Source organism: Falco peregrinus, chromosome 6 (assembly GCF_023634155.1).
Source record: "Falco peregrinus isolate bFalPer1 chromosome 6, bFalPer1.pri, whole genome shotgun sequence".
Taxonomy (NCBI): Eukaryota; Metazoa; Chordata; class Aves; order Falconiformes; family Falconidae; genus Falco; species Falco peregrinus.
In genome coordinates this window covers 45,460,746-45,481,663 of record NC_073726.1, presented here as the reverse complement: position 1 = coordinate 45,481,663, position 20,918 = coordinate 45,460,746, and the positions used below count along the sequence as shown (strand labels likewise).

General features: G+C 38.0%; 1 protein-coding gene across 2 annotated transcripts in view; it reads left to right on the top strand.

Moving 5' to 3' along the window:
• Positions 1–2,979: 2,979 nt before the first annotated feature.
• The window catches only part of IMMP2L (inner mitochondrial membrane peptidase subunit 2), a 478,383-nt gene continuing 460,444 nt past the window's right edge, over positions 2,980–20,918 (top strand). The window contains exons 1-3 of one of the 2 annotated variants that reach the window (XM_055808310.1): positions 2,980–3,459; positions 13,669–13,806; positions 20,623–20,726. In XM_055808310.1, coding sequence (XP_055664285.1) covers positions 13,669–13,806; positions 20,623–20,726 — 242 coding nt within the window. In that variant the 5' untranslated portion in view covers positions 2,980–3,459. The remainder of the gene's footprint in view (positions 3,460–13,668; positions 13,807–20,622; positions 20,727–20,918) is intronic. The other variant, XM_055808309.1, reaches the window with a different exon arrangement.

Genomic DNA, 20,918 nt, shown 5'->3' with positions numbered 1-20,918 from the left:
CGGCACTAACATTAGTCAGGGACTTCTGGCCTGTATTTGGTAGTAATTCCTGCAGTATTTGGTACCAGCCTTCAGCTGGGTCCCTGGGAACTCTGGCACAGGCAGGGTGGGAGGCTTTTCCTCCCACAGTGAGCAGCCCTGTACATGTCTACACCTGACTGAGTCATCAAGATGCACTCAGTAGCAACCGAGGAGAAACAGGCTCTTCTAAAATGTGATTTATCTGATCTCTTTGCAACATCCACCTATGAATAAGATTGATCCTGTCCTAGAAGGGTCCTATGTCACCTCCTTGACACAAAGGAAATCTAGATAAATAGTTCATATATAGATAGCTACATTATGTATATGTGGGTAGTTACCTTCCACTGAATATAAACTTCCATTAAAAAAAACAACCACAACCCACCCGCAAAAATGAGCGTGTAATCCTTTATCACAAGCCATTATTGGAGCCCAGAAGCTAGCAGGGGTTAGGTGCCTAGTCATATAATAAAATGGAAATGTGTAATAATATAATAATACTGTAGAAGCCACAATCACTTTTTTTACTAGTACAATAGCAGTTTTAAGATTCATTGCCCTCTTTTGTGCCACACCATTCATTGCTGTCCTTGGGCCACAGGTCCTTCAAGCCACAGCTGGATGATATGAAACATTCGTCCACAAGATCCATTTCAGCAATCAGGCTTCTTGATCTTGTGCCTTCAGCGCTCATGCTTTTTTCACGGCACTTTTTCTGTGCTCTCAGGCTGCCAGATCCAGCCCAATATTCTCCTCCAAAATACACTTCTTCAGAACAGTACACTCAACACCACTCAAACATTAATTCCTTTACTATATGGAGGAAGATAAACAAGGCCTTAAATACCCTACAGATGATAGTTGTATTTGCAAATGTATGGTACTTGACTTTTAACTCAAAACAGGTCTTAGGTATCTGCTATAGATTTTCCATGCTCTTAAAATGCAAAATGAAATTAAGCAAGGGGAAACTGAATTAAATGTGCTTTTAGCATAAAGCTTGCTGCAGTCTGCTGAGAGTCTTTTAAATGAATACTGTGGTACAATAGTTTTATGGATTGCCAAGAACACTTTATAAAGATACTCTCAGCTGAAAAGCAATTGAAGGGGTGGGTGAAAAGGGCATGCTTTTTCTTTATTTCAGCCCCTGATGCATCAAAGCATGGAAGCAGCAAAACACTTTCAGTAGCTGTTTATTAGGGTTGAAAGTAAAATAAACTATCCTCTACCTCTAGATAGCAATGTAGGAATACTTATAAAAAGAAGAAAAATAAAATGGTGTGAACATTGGTAATGCATCATTTGTACCTGGTAACTTTAGTATTGGCTTTGATAAGTATAATTTTATCTACAAATAAATGAAGAATAAGAATAGGTATTTCCTGCTAGTTGTTTCACACAGGCATAATTTCAAAATGAAGAAAGCTGCTGCTAAGCCATCATTTGATCTTGAGAGGTTTACAGCAAGTTTCTAATCAGAGAAGAGTTTCGGTTCAAGCATTTCAGTCGGAAATATTTCATATTGTCAGCTCTGAATACACAGAAACATCAAGGCACATTCCCTTAAGATGCTTCTCTAACACTACAATTGAATGTTTTGCAGCAGTTTTTGAACATTTTGTGAAGATTTCCCAGTTATTTTTTTTTTTTACATTATGGCTAACAAAAATGAAGATGGTGGATACCATAGGCCAAACAGTGTTTTTGCTCCTGCACAATGCACTGAAAAGCTTGTTGTGGAGTCCTGCTGTGAGCACACAACTCAAATGTGTTAAAGAAATAATTCATCAAATAAAGAGTAATCAATAATAAAGTTACTAAGAATTATTTGATTGCAAAGGTAATGCTTATTTAAGAATTTTTCAAGGGAAGACAAATATGAAATACGCTAACACTGGTTTACACTAGGTAATAAATATGTTATCACGTGGTTATTTCAGCAAACAAAATCACACTAAAACTAATTCTATGCTTTGTGAAAATGTTGTTTTAAGCATTAAAAAAACCACCTGTAAGCATCGTTGAAAGGTTCAGATTTGAGAACAGGCTGGGCATGTTGTGTTTGGAGTAGTGTAACAAGAAACTTTACAGATTATGTATACATAATTCAAGAGCATTGTACTAAAAAATGGTCTTAGGAGTGCGTATTCCAGTTCAGTTTATTAACAAGTACTCTATGGTGTTGTCTTCTAAGATAGTTGATTCCTACATCAAAAACTGTGGGAAGAGTATTTTACCTCTGTCAAATGACACAGTCAGACTACAGACAACTATGCATTCATACTTTCATAGCTAAGCTTCAAAGCCAAGATAATTTCAATTATAAACAATTTTATATTTGAACTTAAAAATAATGTTTTAGTAGGAGATTTCAAATAACTTTGTGCAGGGAGGCAGCAGAGCTGTCATCTTACATTGTTTCTGAGGGTGGCCTGACTAGTAGAAATATCTGCCAGCGTCTACCTGGGGACTCCCTGAGCCAGAGGTAGTCGCTGTGTGCATAACCCTTAATGGATTTTTCTGCCATTGACTTGCCCGTCACCTCCTGAAGGTACATGAAGTACCTGGAAAAATCTCCTGCTTCAGACTATACTGGCACCTGCTCTTCTTACCAGAGTGCATAAAAACCAAACCAAATGCTCTGGCAGTGAAATCAGAAACCCGAGTGTATCTACTTGCACTAGATAGGAAAAGTCAACTCCATTCCTGACCATGGGCCTGAAAGTACAACACAGCTGCTTCTGGTGCCCAGCAGACGTGGTTGCCATCACTCAGATGAAATCTGCTCTGCACTAGGGAACTCAGATCCAGCCCCGTTTCTGTGTGGATTGCAACACCATGTGACTTACAGAACTGGCATATACCATTATGTAAAACCTCCCAGTATCACACGTTAATATCCAAACCAGTTTATTTTTACTGAATTGCCAAATAATGGCCACAGAACACGGTCTTTGTGTATTTGCATCTCCATCGTTGGTGAAGGAAATCACAGCTGCTGAATCCAACGGCCTCAGGTTCTGGGGGGCTCTTACACAAGCTATACAAAACAATGCTTAAAAGAGACCAGCCCAAGCGCGTTATGTTTTGTGAAGAGCCCAGTCTGCCGCATGTCTGACACAAGGTGAACCCGTCAGGCCGCGGCACCTGCAGGGCACGGCACCGAGCGTGCCGGGCACAACGGCTCCGTGCAAGCCCTGCAGCCCAGCGGCCCTCACAGCGCGCCGGGGGCTCTGCGGCGCCACCGCGGCCCGGCCGCCGCGCCGGGCACAGCCCCGGGCCGCCGTCCCGGACGAGCAGCCGGCCCTGCCCCGGCGCGGCCCGCAGCCCCCTCACGCCGCGCCCGGCGCCTCCGCAGCAGTTAGCCCACGTGACCGCGCGCCTCGCCTGCGGCCGACGTGCTGCCGGCCCGCCCCACGCCGGAGGGAGGACAGGGTGAGCGGGCCGGGGCGGCGGGCGGGCAGGGCGCGCGCAGCGACGGAAGCCGGGCCGGCCCAGGCCGCGGAAAGCCGGGGCGAGGAAGCGGCGGGGGCGAGCCTCGTGGCGGGGGAAGGAGCGGGGGCGGGTGGGGGAGCGGGTGGGGGACAGCGACACATGGCCGCGCGGCAGGCCCGGCCGCCGGCCCGCCCCAGGCTCTCGGTGCCGCCCCTCCGCCCCGCCTCCCCCCGGCAGCCGGCGGCGGCCGGTGTCCCTGCGCGGCATAGGGCCGCCGGGCGAGGCGGCGGGCGGGGCTCGGGGCCGCCTCAGCTGGGCGGGGCGCGGCGCCGTCGGCGGGGCGGGCGCGGGGAAGAGGGGAGGAGCGCGGCCTGCACGCCCGCCGCGTCCGGGAGCGGGGCCGCCGGCCGGGCCTCCGCGCTGTCTGCGGAGCCGCTCTCCGCCCGGGGGCGAGCCGCGCCGGGAGCCCCGGGGGTAGCGATAGGGGAGCGCGGCTTGGCGGCGCTGCCGCTTATCGGGTGTGGGATTCCTCCCTTGTCCTGCCCTCCTTTGAATTCCTGACATACTAACAGCGGGGGGGAAGGGGCGGGATTAAAGAGAGGCGGCAAAGCCAGCGGCGTGAGGCGCTGCGCCCTCTGCGTTCCGGCGGGTGGCGGTTACGGAGGGGGACCGGGGCCGCGCGCAGGGCAGAAGCGAAGCGGCGTGAGCGCCGGTGGTTGTGCAGGAGGGAACAGGGCGGCTTCGCTTGCGCGTTGTCTGTAGCTGGGACTCCTGCTGTGCGCTGTTCTTCGCCCTGGGCTGGGTGCAGCTCATATTTAACATAATTTCCTGCTTTGTTAAATTTCTATCAGATTTTGTATTTACCCTGTGAAGACTACGGTTCATGGCAGTTCTCTAGTATCCTGATGGAGTGCCTTTCCCGTTACTCTGCATCCAGGATATCTGAGAAACAAATTATTATTTTGGTTTATAATGATGCAACTTATCTCAGAGGGGCTGCTTTTCCGTGTTAGGTGCTTGTCCTTCAATCTGTTCTTAGTTTAATGTTTCTTTGTATATGGGCTACAATACTTGAAGAGATGCAGCCAGTTCCTAGACATGTCTCTCTGAAATTTTTTTTGCTGTTGTTAAGGATTTTTTTTTTAAGTCTGTGAAAACAAGGATTTTTTTTTTTAAGTCTGTGAAAACCTTACATAGAAAAACTTCAGCTGAACATTAAATAGATTCCAATCTTGTAGTATCCTTTAATTAGCCAGTATTCTGTAGTGATTGTTTTGTTGTTATCCTATCATTGCTATTCCATTGAAGTGGAATTAATACATTTGAGGTACCAGAAAAGGAGAGAGGCAATCTAGGAAGGCTGCTTTTATGTCTCTTTCTTGTACCAGCACATTTTTATCTTCTTCCCCCCCCCCCCCCCCCCCCCCCCCCCAAGTTTATGTCACATATACTTGTTCATTGTTCAGTTAGGAAGGAAAGAGAAATTACTTGTCAGCAGCACATGCTTGTAAGACAAAGCCCCTTGAGGATTTTCAATAACTTATAAAATAAATGCAATAATTTCTCTAGAAGACTTTAAAATTAGACTTGTTTTTTCTAATATGCAGCTTTGTAACTGAATCTGCATGCATCTTCTAAAACATGTAACATTTCTTTAGCTACTGTGATTGGGAGATTTCTAGGAGTCTTCCATGTCTTTTACAATTATGAATGCTTCTGTATAAAATAAAGTTGCTCCTGGAATTGATAGGAAATATCTATACACGTGGTTTAGTAGCGGGTGGTATCCAGAATCATGAGAATAATATTTGAATCATGCTGAACAATAATGTTAAGTCGCAGCTGAATTTTTGTGTCGAGATCTTTGTAGGTTGACCATAGATTCCAGCTGTTTCTGGAATATCTGGATCCTTCTGCTTATGGTTTATTTGTTTTGTTTATTCTTCAGACCTGAGAAATTCATATCGGCAGTTGAAGTCACAAATCCCCGACTCTAATTCAATATGGTGGTGAAAGGTTATTGCTGAGTATGTTAGGTACACTCTTAGAAAGCCCCACAGTGACCTCTAATGTTCGAGGATAAAACCTGAGTTGTTAAAACGAAGTTATTTTTCAAAGGCACAATTTTGCATGTTCGTTTGTACATTTAGGTTATCAATACGCCACAAACAGTAGACAGTAAGTGGTTGGTTTATCAGGTGTTACTGCTAGGTTTCATGGGAATGTTATGTTGGGGAGTCAGTTCTGATTCTTCCTTGTTTTGACCAAATATGCAGAAAGCCTTCTTTAAAGTAGTCATGGGAGAACTAGTTATTTTCATAAAGTAGGCTGAAAAAGGAAAATGCCTTTCCAATATTAAATACATTCTCTCTGTTCATTCTTTTGGAATTACTTATTCATTCTATAATAGATACTATTGTCAGTTACTGTTCTGTCCTTATATACTCAATGCAACCTTGAAAGATCCGTATCTGAGAAGCTTGTTTCTTGTATATACTCATTTGATTTTCCATTAGACTAGAAGAAACTTTCCTGTTCTGTACTAAACTTACTTGTTCTTTATCCAAATGCAAAAAATTCTAGAGTTTGTTTCTGACTATTCATGTTTTGAGTGGAATGCTGTTATTCTTAGGCCATTCATTAAATATTATACAAACACTTTGTATTATATATTTTGGTTAAAACTGACTGAATGTTTCCTTTCTGTTGTTGTTTTTGCATAAGTTTGATTGTGGATAACCACAGCTAACATGACAGTTTCATGGTACTTGAAAGAATCCAGGGAGTTGACTAGGTAAACGTGCAAATGAATTAAGAATCAAAGTTCCAAATAAAGTGATTTTGGAAACAACAACTTATTTATGCAGTCTGCCCAAGACCAAAACATAACAGCAGCTGGTAGCTGTTTGTAAAGGGCACTTCAAGTCAATTGATAGAATTAACTTTGCATGCATTGAATCTTTAAGCTGAAAGGCAACATACAGTTGTCAGTTGCAAGAAGCTAAATATGTGTTATGTTGATCACTTAGGTGTGTTCCGAAATTCATGTAATATAGTACTTTCCTTTATATACTAATGATTGTTAGTTTCTTTGAAGATACAGAAACATGAGTAAAAACAATTATTGTATCTTTTATGTTAGACCAACTGGTACTCTTGTCAGTCGCCTGTGTGATAGTAGTTGTAGACTTTGCATTACATCTTGAGTTTAAATGCTCTGAAAAGATTCGAGATGTAACGATTACTGATCTTTTTTTGTATTGCAGTACCCATAAAAAAGTAATTCTATTGCTGTTCCTTTTCTTGATTGCTTATGTGTGTAAAATTGGAATCCTGAATAAGTTGTCAGAACCGAGGGGTTGCTGACTCCTCTGCATTCTGTAGTGGTTGTTATTTTAATTGCTGAAGGCAACTTTCACCTAGAGTTGCATTTTCTTCCACTTTTCTTTGTTTGAAGAGTGAAATTAATGTTTGGAAATAAAAGATTGTCCATGATGGTAAAATTTGTGTCCTTGAGACAGAAAATTAATTTGTAGGAATAAGCAATATGCGTTTCTTTCCAGTTACAACCAACATGTGCCCTGAGCCTTTGTACATAAGATAGATCCCAGTGATGGGATCTAGTAATATGAGGTTAAAAGAAGAATCAGTTCCACATTTTTTCTCCAGTAGTAATTCTGTGACAGGTTCATATTGCTGGTTGTTGTGGTTTAAGCTTTTTTGTTCTGATGTGGTTTGTTAGCCAAAAGTTCATTGTATTGATCTATTTATTTGTCTGCTGCTGAGAACCTCTGTGTATGTTGTGACTCTGCAAAGATTACAAAACTGGGTTTTTACTGTTGATTTTCTGTATTGTGGTATACTGGAAAAAATTCTGCATATCTCATAGTGATGGGAGCTATTACATGGAAATGATAATTGCTTTAATTCAAATTAAGGCATAAGAAAACAGTGCACAGTGGAGTCGAGGCTAACAAAATCTACTGCTTTGTGTTTGGAACAAGTGAAATATCTAGGTATCAGGACAAAATGACTAACCCAGGAGAAACAGGATACCAGAGCATTGCAGAACGTACATGTGTAGTTACTGAAAAGTGCTGATTAGGGTTAGGATTTGCTGCTTCAGAAATAAAAGTCATTTCCATGGTCTGTGACATTTCCAAATTTGCAGTAGAGTGGTATTCTTTAATGGCTGTGCCAGAGGGATACAGGGAGATTAATATGGTGGAGGACTACTGTGAGGAAAACCTGTGTGTCGAGTATAAATACATTAATGGAATAGACATGTCACCACTATGGTGGAATAATACCAGGATGGAATTCTCTTTGTGGAACTAGGCAGTATTTTTAAATTAAAAGTTAAATGGACTGATCTTTTTTGATTATTTTTAACTGGAAACTTACATGGACTAATCTATTTTGATTCTTCTGTGTCATTCATCACCATCATATCTGTGTGCATCAGCCTGTACTTAGATAAGTTTGTAAGAATTAAGTTAGCCTACTGAAAAATCTGCGTACTTGGTACTGTATGTATATGCTCATTGTAATGTAAATGTTATGGAAATGTGCAACTAAAGTGGGAAATGAGGGTCAGACTGCATGGCAGTAGTTTGCTGTGTCTTGTATCATGAAAGACTGTAGAAAAGGCAGATGTTAAAAAGATCACACCAATTCTGATACTGAGCAGCAACCTGTTCATCACAGTTAGACTGGGTATAACCTTGTCTTCAAGTTGTACCAGTCTGTCTTAAAGCAAAAGCTTTTGTGCTCAATTTTGTATTTCATAGCATGCAATAGAATTAGGGTCATTCATGTGTTTTGGTATTTTCTGTTATAAAAGTATTCCTTGTTTTCAGACCATATATGCTTGAATTTTAATGTGATGCCATTGATTTACAGAAAAATGCATATTGCAATTGACAAAGAAGTTGGTTATTTCAATGCATTATGAAATGGTATGTAGTATAGTTACTAGTCTCTTACCTAAATCAAATAGGTAATTTCAAACTAACTAGCAGTCCTGGCTGGGTAGTTGTTTTGCAAATAGGTTGTGATTTCCTCCTTCCTGTTCCTTCACAGAAGCACATCAGGGGCCATTTTATTTTCTTTGTGGATGACTGCTAATGCCTTGTTTTTACAGCTATTTTTCCTATCATACTTCTGTGGGTAATTTTAAAGTACCTAGATTTGCAAATATATTGTAACCTGGGGCTTTCTGAATGTTACTTGATGATTTTCTGCAGGCTGTTTGATAAACAGTGTCTTCTAATGTGCAAGCAAGTGTAAGAAAAAATAAACATTTTATACATAGAGAGCTATCTAAATAGCATCTCTACTCCATATGTTGTAGCACCCACAAGAGGCTCATTATAATCCCTGGACCTTTTGTGCACCAAATACTTCAGTCCAGATAATGCTGTGCTCCATCTGCCTTAATCTCTGAGCTGCACAATGTGAAATTCTTAATGCTTTGACCTACAGTATGGTAGTATTTTTGATCTTGGATTTTTCTTGTCCACGTTGCCATTTCAAACAAGTTTTCAAGGCTGCTGCTTTGAAGTTTGTCAGTTCTACTGAATTACTCTGTTGGGGTTTTTTTCTTCCTAAATTAAGTGTAATTTACAAACGCTGTGCTGAAAAGTATAGGCATGCCTAAATAATTTTTTTCTATGTTTTATATGTTTGGTTTTGTTGCATCATCTTTTAAGTGTTGCGATCTGTTGAACTTACTGAAGGCATCACTGACTGGGCAGAGATCCAGAAGTTTGTGCTGGTGAAATTTATTTTTTTCAGCAAAGAGTCCTTGGTTTACTTAATTTACATACCTTTAAACCTGCTGTCAGCATAAACCAGATACTGCACGTGGAGTATCATTAAACACTGATAATTCACAGAGATCTTAATTTTTTCAAATGTTTTCTAAAACTAACAACTGTTAATTACTGGTTTATTACTTTGATGCATTTAAAATTTTTAAATACTATAGAAGATTACCATCTTTTTGTGTTCATATATTAAATAATGTTGCATCTTTCAAATTTGTTAGTATATCTTTACCTATGAAATAATTAGCTTCTTGCTCTTAACATTTTAGTTGGGTGTTACTGTCGAACACTTCCTCAGATTCTACGTGTTTAGATTTAAATCTGTTAAAAAACTTGATGATCCATCATGGAAGATATTCTTCTTTAAAAAATAATTAAAATGTTTTTTATAGGAGCATTAGAAGCAATGGTGTTACCTCAGATTCTAAAAATAAAGTAGATTAGAGACTTGGAAATAGTAATTTCAACCTTGTTAAAATTTGTAATTCACTTTGAATATTGGATGTATATATTTTTGTATACAAATGACAGGCAAAATTGTTATTTATGCATTTTTATTGAACCCATATATTAATTTGATATAGAAATATATATTCCTACTATACATACCATGTCTAATATATTTATATAGTGAAATTTTGAAATTAGTATAAATACAAAAATTCTATATTATAAATACAATTTTCTCTATAGTATAGTTAAAATGTATTAAGTTGAAGTATTAGAAAGTTGTGGCAGTATTTCCTTCAGAGGTTTTCACAGATTTTTTCCAACTGAGTATGTTTTCCAAGAGAAAAGCTAAATAGAGCACAATGAGGTTATAAAATATAATCTCTAAGAGCAGAATATTATCTCCAGAAGTGATAGCTGTCTGTTTCCTTTATTTTTAATCAAATACTCCAACCAGAAAATTATTTTCTTTTTAAAAAAATTTTAAGGATCTTTGTGTCTTTCTTTGACTACCCTAAATTCTTTCTTGTGACTGCAGTAAATGCTTATTATTACTTTTTGCCTTTCTTTTCTCCTAAGACCGTCTAAGAAAACACTGCACATTTTAATCAAACAATATTTTTTTAAATTAAATTTTAATTTAATCAAACAATATCAGTTGAAGATTATCCATTCATGTGTACAGTTACTGGTAGAAGATAATGCTGCAAGCTGTCTTTCTGTTGCCTACGTTCAAGGTCTTCCCCTGTGGTGATGCCAGACAACTTGAAGCCCCTCTTGGTAGTTGGATGATGAACTATTGTGTCAACAGTTGCATGGCAACTCTGCATGTGCATATATACTTATCCCATGATAAATGTTTGTCTGTGCTTTTTGAAGGGGAAAGCTTATGGAATAAGCCTCACAAAAATGTGCACACTGTTCAATGAGATACTGACATGTAGTAACTTCTTACCCTTTTGTAAAAAATGTTTTGTTGTATGGAAGGACTTAAGGTTAAAGACAGATTTGTTTTTAAGAAGTTCTTTTCAAACCGCTTAAAATGTGCATGCATGACTGTCTTCGGGAAGAAGGGCTTCTGCAGTACGCTATGGGCCTGCTCAGTTTGTACCTTAGGAAAAGCTACGGGAGGTGGGGAACCAGGAAACGTTCAGAATGTAGCGTGTGACTGGAAATGAAGGATTCATCTTGGTGTGGATGGAAGATAAAACTAGTGGTTTGATCACTTGCCTAGTAGAGGAGGGGAGGAAGGAAGGATGGAAAGAAAGAATTAATTTCAGGGCAAGTATAGAAGTCTTTCAGCATAACAGCTGTTGCTGGCTTTGGTGGCTTTGCGAATTGGTTGCTTGTAGGGGAGCTGTTGCTGTTTTCCCCCCTCATCCTGTATTCATACTGTGCTTGTAATACTGCATGTGTCCAAAAATGCAGAAGTAGGACCTTGAACTCCCAGCTTTGGCCACAGCCACTTAATACTCTTCGTGTTGCCTTGGCCAAGTGGTGTACTGAGAATGAAGCATTTTGTCTTAACTCTTAACCTGATTGCTAGATTCTCTGTCACTATTAATTAGCTTGTAGTTCCAGGAGCATATGATTGGTCTCCTGTGGGCAGTCTGACCACTTACTTTTCTTCAGATACTAGATTTTTCTGTAGATACCAGCATAGGGCTTTTGCATGAAGTTTATAACAAGATCTGTGGGTGTATTTAGTAAAAGGGATGGGGTGATCATTCATGCTTCATTATTAATGAAAAATAGGTTTGACTATGAGGAATTTAAAAAAAAAATAAGTAAAATAATATGATTTCTTAAAGTTTCAAATCAGTCATATTGTGATACGTCTGTCAGGCAATGTCTTTCAGCTAAAAGAATGTCTGTAGAGAACATGGTGGATATGTTTGTGGGCAAGGCTCAATATTGTGTTTTGAGGCTGACGTTAGAGTGGGGGAGGTCTGAGATATGACAGACCTTGTAGCAGAGGAGTAGAATTCAAGCCAGAATTTCAGAATCAGTTGAGAGAAGGGTGTTAAGCTGTGTGAAATGATATAGTTTGTTAAATTGTAGACAAACCCCTGATTTTTAGAGATTCTGTTTTTATGTGGAATAATTCTAAAGGTAAATTGTTGCTGATTGAGGTAATACATCTTTTGGTGGATTGATACCAATAACAGGTTCTTTAATGGTAAGCTGAAAGTAAAGCATTTTAACATTTCTTTTGAATTTATGAGGTCTTTGTTCTGTTTCACAACATATTTCAATTTTTTTTTTTTTTGTGAAAACTGTTGATGCAAATCGAAAATATTTTCATGGAATGAGCAGAAAGAAAATAAAACAAATTACAAGCATTAAGTACATTCAGACTTGATAAAACTTATGAGGAAGAGTTAGATGATGGTGAAGTATTTCCACTTTATATAAAAAAATAAATAAAAATTAAAACCTTGTGAATGTTGGAAGTAATAGTAAAGATGTTTCTGTCTTTTAGAAGACAGATCTTGTCATTGCAAAGCCATTAATGTCTATAAAGAATTTTAGTGAAGAATATGCTGATGGCTTGGTTTGTAGAACTGGATTTCCTCTCAAGTTTAATGCTTTGTGGAATTAAGAAGCCATATCTGTGACAGAAATACTGCTTTAAGTACTGTTTCATCAGAGTGATTTGAATTTGTATTTTGCTTATACATAGTTCATCACGTCCATATTTCTGAAAGTGCAACAAAAAAAAATGATTATATTGTGAAATCCTAAATATTCTGTAAGAGGGTTGAACAAAACTGCACGTATTTATGTTTTCCATTGTTTTGGTTGAAAAAATTATTCTGTGTCCTTGAATGTAAACACACTGAAAGGCTCAAAAGTTTAGGGCTTGGTTTGTTTTCTATTACTGGCTTGTCAGAGTTAGAATGTGATAGACGGAGCAGGGACTCCACAGGCTGATCTTGTGTGGGGTCTACCAGGGATTCATTAGGTGGAAACAACAGTTTAAATTAGATTTGCCAATAGGTGAAGAGCAGCATTTCATGTAGTGAAACTGCAGTTATGTGAAATAGTCGTGTACCTTTGCAGCAGTACCTGGATATTCAGCTTGCTTTTTGGAGGCAGAACTAACACAATCCAACAACTTGTGTTTCAATGTACTTTGTAGGTATTTTTCAAGAACGTTGAGTGATTTGGAGCTGAATAAATAGATGGGAGATAGCATACTAAATGGTGAGTTGCAGTGGAATAGTCCCAGGTGTCATTACTTAGCTGCTCAGTCTGCCAATATGCTTTTAACTTTCTGATGTAGTGAGCAAGGAGTCATTATGTTACTGTGTGTCTGAATGATATATGTGACAGTTTGAATTGATTTTACATGTTTACAGTTACCACAAGTGTAGAGATGATGCATTTGTGAATTTTTATGTGTGAAAATATTTAATAAAGAAATGGTAATACGTTGCAAATAGCTTTTCCTTACATAACACAATCCATCTTTGAAGCATCACAGATTAATAATTACCATTGTATGCAGAGAAAATTATAGAATTCGTTGTGAACTCCGACTGAATGCTCTGTAATTGGTTGTTTCAATCTAGTTGATTTTTTTTCTCTAGATTTTGTCTGGTTATCCGTTTGATTCTTGCTTAGCTGAATGGTTATCGAGTCATTTTTATCAAGTACTTCTGCTAGCAGAGGATCACAAGAAATGGTCAAATGAGCTAAAGGGTAAATGTCAAGTATCAAGCTCTCTTTTGTAGAGTAGACAAATTCTAGTGAAGACTTCTGTTCTTTTATATTGCCATGTGCACGTTTCCCAACCCCCCCCACCCCCCGCCGGCCCTGTGGCTATAATCAATTTATTCTGAAGTGCTCTTTGTTGTATTGTTGCAATGTTGTTACTTAAGATTTATTTTATAACAACTTTGTTTTCCGTTTTCTTCATGTTTTCCAGATGATGGCACAGGCTCAGGGTTTGGGGAAGAGATACATTAAAGCCTTTTTTAAAGGTTTCTTTGTTGCTGTTCCTGTAACCGTGACTTTCCTGGATAGAGTTGCCTGTGTAGCAAGAGTGGAAGGAGCATCAATGCAGGTATTGTTGGAAATATCTTTTGTCTGTCAGGAAATTAAAAAGTGACTGTGCACTGACAATAGCAAGGTAGAAAAAGATCTTTTTCTCAGTTGTTATTAAATGACTACATTGTAGCATGGAATAGTTGAATTTCGACTTTCTTAAATAAATACTTTTATGATGTGAAAAGAAAAGCTTTTGAGAATAAAACTTGCCAAAATTCTGTCTCAGTAAAAGGAAAATAAATAATAAGTAGTGTTAAGAATATGTATTTTTTTCCTATCTTCCTAGTCATTTAGAAATAAAAAAATGTTTTTTCAGCACTACCTTTCGTCTCTTGGGATTGAATTGATGACTCACAAAGAGACTATTAACTTTTAGTAGCTATATTATAGTAATTGTAAGGCAAAACTGGTTCTTACTAAACTTGCTTTTAGTAAAAGACAAGTATGGCACCATTTCAGTGAAGAATATTGAAAATGGCATGAACCTATTATTAATACCTGTGCTTACCCTGACATAAGTATCAGTTCACTTTTTTACTTTGGTTATACTGAATGTTTATACAGTGTAAGCCAATAAATGTAAATAGGCTATGTAACATTTAGAAGATAAATAAACACTCATGATAGCAAACAGCTACTTTGTTTCTTCTGTTATTTGGGCTTGAAAAATACATTTGGTAACAGCCAATTTTTGTGTTGTTACTTTGCATTAAATTACATGCACTGCATATTGCTGTGCATCACCACTGATAACTATAATTTATTTTGTTCCAATGTTGCAACATTCCAATTAGTAGAAACTAAGGATTTGATTCTTGGCTGCCAAGAATTTTCTTTTCTGACTATCTGAATTGGCTTGGAACCTTGAAGAGGGGTTTCACAGCAGTGAAGACCAGCTGCTGGGGCTTGAGTTGTGCAGCGTTCACACAGACAAAACTTGGGCTGGAACCTGGGCTTGGTTGATTTGTGTTTAATGCTATAAAAAGCATGTGGTGGGGAGGAGGGAATGGCAAGGTGGCATTGTGCTTTATGTGGCAGTCTATAATCTGATGTTTCGTCTCTGTCAAGAAACCTCAGCTGGTCTAGAACGCAGCTCTCACCTCAGGAACAGGGATGAATGTAAAATCATTGACTCCAGTAATTGTACAATCCAAGACCAGAAGTTAAGTGTAACATAAGTTACCTTTGCCCTTTTAATGAATGTTATTCTGAATATCATTGATGACCAAAGATAGGAGGATCTCAGGGCCTACAGCTGCAAAGCCAGAAATTTCCTCTAGAAAGGAGGAGTGGGAAACTGTGAAAACCAGTTTAATTCTCTTTTTTACTATTTTCACACAGGAGAGAGGAAAATATAAACCACAGCATCTAGATAAGTATAAAATCAGCCAGATGGATACAGTTCTCTCATTTCCCATCTCCCCTTTTTTTGCCTTTGTCGGGACCTAGAACCATGTGCTGCATTCAGGATGCAGATACATCCTGGATTTTATGTTATGGTTTTGTGTTTTGTTTTGTTTTGGGTTTGTTTGTCTTTTCTGCACCCACTCCCTGGCCCCGAGCATGACCTGAGCATTTAATTTTTAAAGGGTTGTGTTTTTAGCATGCCACATTGCCTTTCTTTGCTTGTTGTTTTCTGTCTCTGACATAATGTTCTGTGTAACATGCATTCTTGTTTGAATATTTTTTCTTGGAAGCTGGAAAACCTTTTTCTAGATTTCCCTACTCCACAAGTCTGTTGAGCCCCTCTGGTCAAGACCTCAGTTTTATGTTTCCTTTGAAGTCAAAGCCTCAAGTATTAGGGTGTGCTCTGGTATTGTTCTGGAGTGTTACTTCTGTACTCACTTGAAGGGCATATAGTTAACTGTGGTTTGTCTGTGGAAGATTTGAAAAAACACTACAGTTATTTGCTCAGATTTATTCAGCCTGACAAAGAAGGATATGCACTCTTCATAGTGGCTGGGGAAAGCAATATATATTCACTGGGTGATTAAAATCTAAGCTTTTCGCTTGATGTGCCTGTTGACTACACGTTTCCTCTGTTCATTGAAGTATAGCTAGGTTGAAAGCTGAGATTTCTGGTTTTACTGACATCTCAGTGTCTGTGAAATTCTCTTTCTGGTTTTATTCTGGACTGTCACACTGAAATAGAAGTTTGATTTAAACTGCATCTGAATGTTTTTCAGACTACAAAAAATACTTTCTAGTGCTTTTAATAAGATACTAATTTCCTTGCCAAGATTTATTAGACACCTAACCAAATCTGACAGGGACATAGTTACAAGGAAAATATACCTCTCTTGCAGAGTAGCTGAAGGAGCACTGGTCATCCCATTGCAATTCCATCCATTTACTGTGCTCTCTGAAGGGTGATCTATGTTGAATGTATCTGAAAGCTATGGATATGAGGGAGAGTGAAGTTCAGTCGGCATGTAGTCATATATCAATCACATCCTTCCAATGATATCTTATTGTCTCAATTTGAAGATATCATCCTATGATTCCCAAGAATTTGTTTGTAATAGACCTCTAAAATGTATAGCTGGCTTTGTGTACTCATCATTGTGGCTCCTGCTGAGCCTGAAATTAAAAGTTCTGACAAGAAGCAAGGAATAAATCTCTGTGTGTCACATCGCTCTCCTACCCACGTTCTCTGTTGCACAGTCTCTCGCCCCCTCACTTTCTGTTTTTCTTTTGGACCAGTGTTACTGTTGCTTCATAGTTCCTGATGTTGGTAATAGTTTTTGACACCCTGGCAAGCATGCTGAAAAAAGGTTCTAATGAAAATACAAATTTTCTGATTTATTCCCAACCAGTTAAGACAGACTAAATGCATTTCATGGTCTCCAGCTGATTTTGTGTTTCTACAGTGCTTTCAGCTATGTGTCATAATTCTTTCACTTGCGCTGACTTCAGTGTATATGAGTATTAACTCTAACCTATAGGGAATAATAGTGAACTAGTGCAGTTCATAATTTAACATTTTTTAATTGTTTCATTACCTTTTCTTTTTCCAAAATTACTGTTTTTTTTAAATTCCCACATGAGGTGGTTTTGTTGCTTAGGATTTTACAGATTGATGTGCTTGTCTAGCATTTTGTTACTAGTGAGTTTCAGGTGAATTGTAATCTGTTTACAGCATTGAATGTAAGTGACACAAACAGCTGGTAATATGCATTCATAATTGGCTGTTGTGGATTTTTTATGACTCCTCCTGTAATGCTGGATGTGTACTTTAAAATGTTATCATATGGATATCTTCATACCCATTTATGTTTGGTTTTGTTTTTTTGGGCTCTTTTTTTTTTTCTTTTTCCTATTGGGTTTCACTGCTTGTCTTGTATTACAAACTCTTCATACGTAATTATATGGAAAAGGGAACCCCCTGTGGATATACAATTTTGTAAATTCATTAAATCAAATGGAGTGTTTTCAAGTGACATGGAAGATGACAGCGTATGTGCAACTATATATGCACGTTCTATTGTAAACTGTTCAATACCAGGGATTACAGCAAGTAGCCTGACCAGCGATCTCTGATGAAGCACACTTGTTTCAGCAGCAAATGTTATTCAATGTTCTATTCCATTATGCATAATAGCAGTTGTTATTATTCTATGGCAGTTTCTCCTAACTTTATTATTAGGATTACTGTACTTAAGCCTGTGAGCTCATGTGAATATTCTTTCTGTTCCCCAAGCTGTAAGCAAATCAGTTGTGACCTTCTGGTGTTCACTAGCAGCATAACAACTATCAAGTTAATCATTATTTATAGTAAAAGGGCATGCTTTTACCCTCCTACTTATGGAACCTCATGTCCTGTGAGGCTTCATCATATGGCTGGGGATCTCAATTTGCATGCTTTTAGCATTAGATTAGTTAGTAATTGGAAAGAGTGAATGTTTTGTGACTTCTGCTCCACAGTTCTAAATTAAGACCTGTGCATTTCATTTGTAGCAGGCTATTATGCCAAGAACTTGGGCAAACAAGTTATAATGCCTCACGCTAGGGGAAGGAAGAAGCCCCTGTATTATTTCACTACTTATAAAAATAAAGCCCTGGTGAGCCTATTTGTTGGCTACTTTTTCAGAACATGGTTTTTTTTTGTTTTGCTAGACCTGAGACCTTACTACTTGTAAAAATGTCATGGGGAATAAGTTGTATCTAGACAGAATGCATTAAATTCTTTCTGTACGTTTTGTTGTGGCATCACAATTTATTTTATTTACATTAGAAAAAGACTTACTGAAGGATTTAGATGACTTTAAAAAAAAAAAAAAGGAAAAATACAATTTTGATGTAAAATGAAAGTTGTCTCCTAGTTTTCCTTACATTTCTTCTACCAAAATAGTAACTTCATCTGCATTTTTAATATGTCAGGTTGTTTTGTTGGAAAGAGAAAGAATACATTGTCATATTTCTCTCAAACGTAATTCTAATATGTAACGAGATGGATATCCACTCTGTATGTCAATACCACATGAACAATAGATTAAAAACAGCAAAGCAATATGGTATTACATTTAGAGTGCTTTTAAGTTAGAGAGACTGTGCAATATCTAAATGCATTTAAACTCTGAAGCATTTCTTTTGTTTAAATACAGAAGGCAGTAGGATTCAACTGGGATAATGCAGCACCTGGTGTATTTTTCTGTAAGATGAAGCTGATGTAGATTTAGTCGAGAGGAAAAGTTTGTGAACACTCATGTAAATCTTTTCTAAGTATCAGCTGTGAAATACATTATCTTTTGGAGCAGTGGGTTTTAAATTTCCATTTGTTTTGATCGTCTCCTTCCGCTCTTTAAGTGGATACTTTTGAGTACCAAGCACTTTACTTTTTGAGAATATACCATATGCATGATTCCTGCTTAGTAAGGTTGGCCTCTCTGCCTTATATGTAGTATCATTTTTAGCTTCTGGCCCATGTGTGCCTGCATTGTTAAAATGAGTATGACTGTGAATTGTTTGTGGATTTGTACATAAATATTTTGTATGTGAAGATACTATCCTTTGGTGGAAGATGCTATGAGGGTGGAACATAATTCTAGAAAATTGTGATTAAAAAAATAGTAATTAAATATCTGCTAATTAGCTTCTGGTTGACGTTTATCTGACTCTTGCAAGGCATAGACTCTAGTAGATATAATAGTCATGAGTGTTAATGTATTTATAGCTTATGCTTGGACCATATCTCTGTGAATGTTAAGGTGATCTGCTTTGATCCGCAGACTTTACTTGGCTAGAACTTTGCCCTATAGTCCACAGCTCAAAATGTAAGTAGCCTAGTCTGATGTTCAACTAAAATTATTTTGTCACTTCCTTCCTTCCACCCTGACATATTTATTCTTTTCACCTATCATATTCATTACTGTTCCTGTTCCTGTCAATTACACCTACTCAGGCCCATGGCATGTTACTTTTTCTGGAACACTGAAAAGGTAGTTTTTCACAAGTCCCATTTGAAGTAAGTCTTCATCACCTGATCTGGTTAGCAAAGAAGAGATGATTGGGGAAACTGTAGTAAAACAAAAGCAGCACTTCTAAATTGCTTTTGAAGTTAAAAATAAATTCTAAGTGTGTATCCTGGTTTGGGAGCACAATTTTACTGACTAAAAATACAATGAAATTTAACACTGTAATAGCTTGTGTTGAGAACAGTTAATTTCTATCCTATATCCTGATTGGTTTCCTCATCAAAGCTACAGTCATTCTCGGGAGGGGAATCTCAGCAGTGAAAGTCTGGTGGTACATGTGGAGGGCCAAGTTATATTTAAAGGTGAACACTGAAAACCTCTTCTTAAAAAACAAAAAAGTAAAAAAAAATTAGCAAATACTGCAGGTATCATACCAATAAATGACAGGCTGCCTAGTCTCAACACTCTTCTTTATTACATATGTCAGCCAACTCTAGAGTCTAAATCAGAGGTCATCTGCTAGCCAACTTGGTAAAACTGTAATTGTATTAGAAAAGTCTGAAAAACCTTACTGAGAAATAAGCTATTAAAAGACTTTAGCCTGGATTACTTGTAAATGCTTTCTGTCTAATAGAAGGAGAATTTGTATTGAAATAACCCCTGCAAAAATCAATGACAACAGTGCTGTGGAAGTTACTTCCTTCCTCTGCTGTTTCTGGTGGGTTAACTCAGAGCCAGCGTTGACCAGGTACCCTGGTTTTGTACCCCATCACACAAAATAATTATGTATGGTTCCATGTACCTCCTAACGCTTTGTACTAATTACTAGGTTATTTTAATATTGACATTAGTGAACAGTCTCATTTAACTGTATGGTTCTATGAGAGTTCATACTTCTTTGTATCCTGTTATGGAAGGCAGTGTCAGTGTTTTCTGTAGGTGTAGGGTTTGGCTTTTTTCCCTTTGCAAAGGGAGCTGAGATTAGTATTGTTACAAGTACATATTCCATTTTTAGTGTGTTATGCTTGTATAAGCAGTAATATGCTTACAGAAAGTTTGCTTTATCTGGGAATTTGTGTTCTTGGTTCTCCTTTGTTTTTACTATTAAATGATTTGCAATAAAGGCAATCACTTCTTTTCATTGGGCTCGTCATAAGTATGTATACGGTGCAATTTAATTTGCATGCAGTAGTGCGTTGAAAGATGTGAACTACAGTTTGTTATAAATTAATGCCATTTAACATGGCATTTAATAAATGTATTTCCCAGAACACAAGATTTTTGGTCCTCTTATCGCAAGTGGATACGTCTTTACTGATTTTAATGGATTTTACCTGTTGATAGAATGAGGGTTAGGTGGAGGATTCATAGAGGAAGTGTAGATCTAAAGCTGTTTTGGTTTTTTTTCCCCTTGTCAGCCTTCTTTGAATCCTGGGGGAAGACAAGCATCTGATGTAGTACTCTTAAACCACTGGAGCATTCGAAATTATGATGTACAACGTGGGGACATAGTGTCATTGGTGTAAGTACTTTTGCATATATTTCAGTACATGCTTATATAAATATTGAGCTATCAGTATTTAATCTAAGATACTGTAAGTATATATATGAACAAGGAACATACATTTTTTAATAATGCATTATTTTTATTCCTATAATCAGTTTTCAAACTCAGATTTTCAAAGAATGTATTGTCAGGCTTTCACTTGAAAGG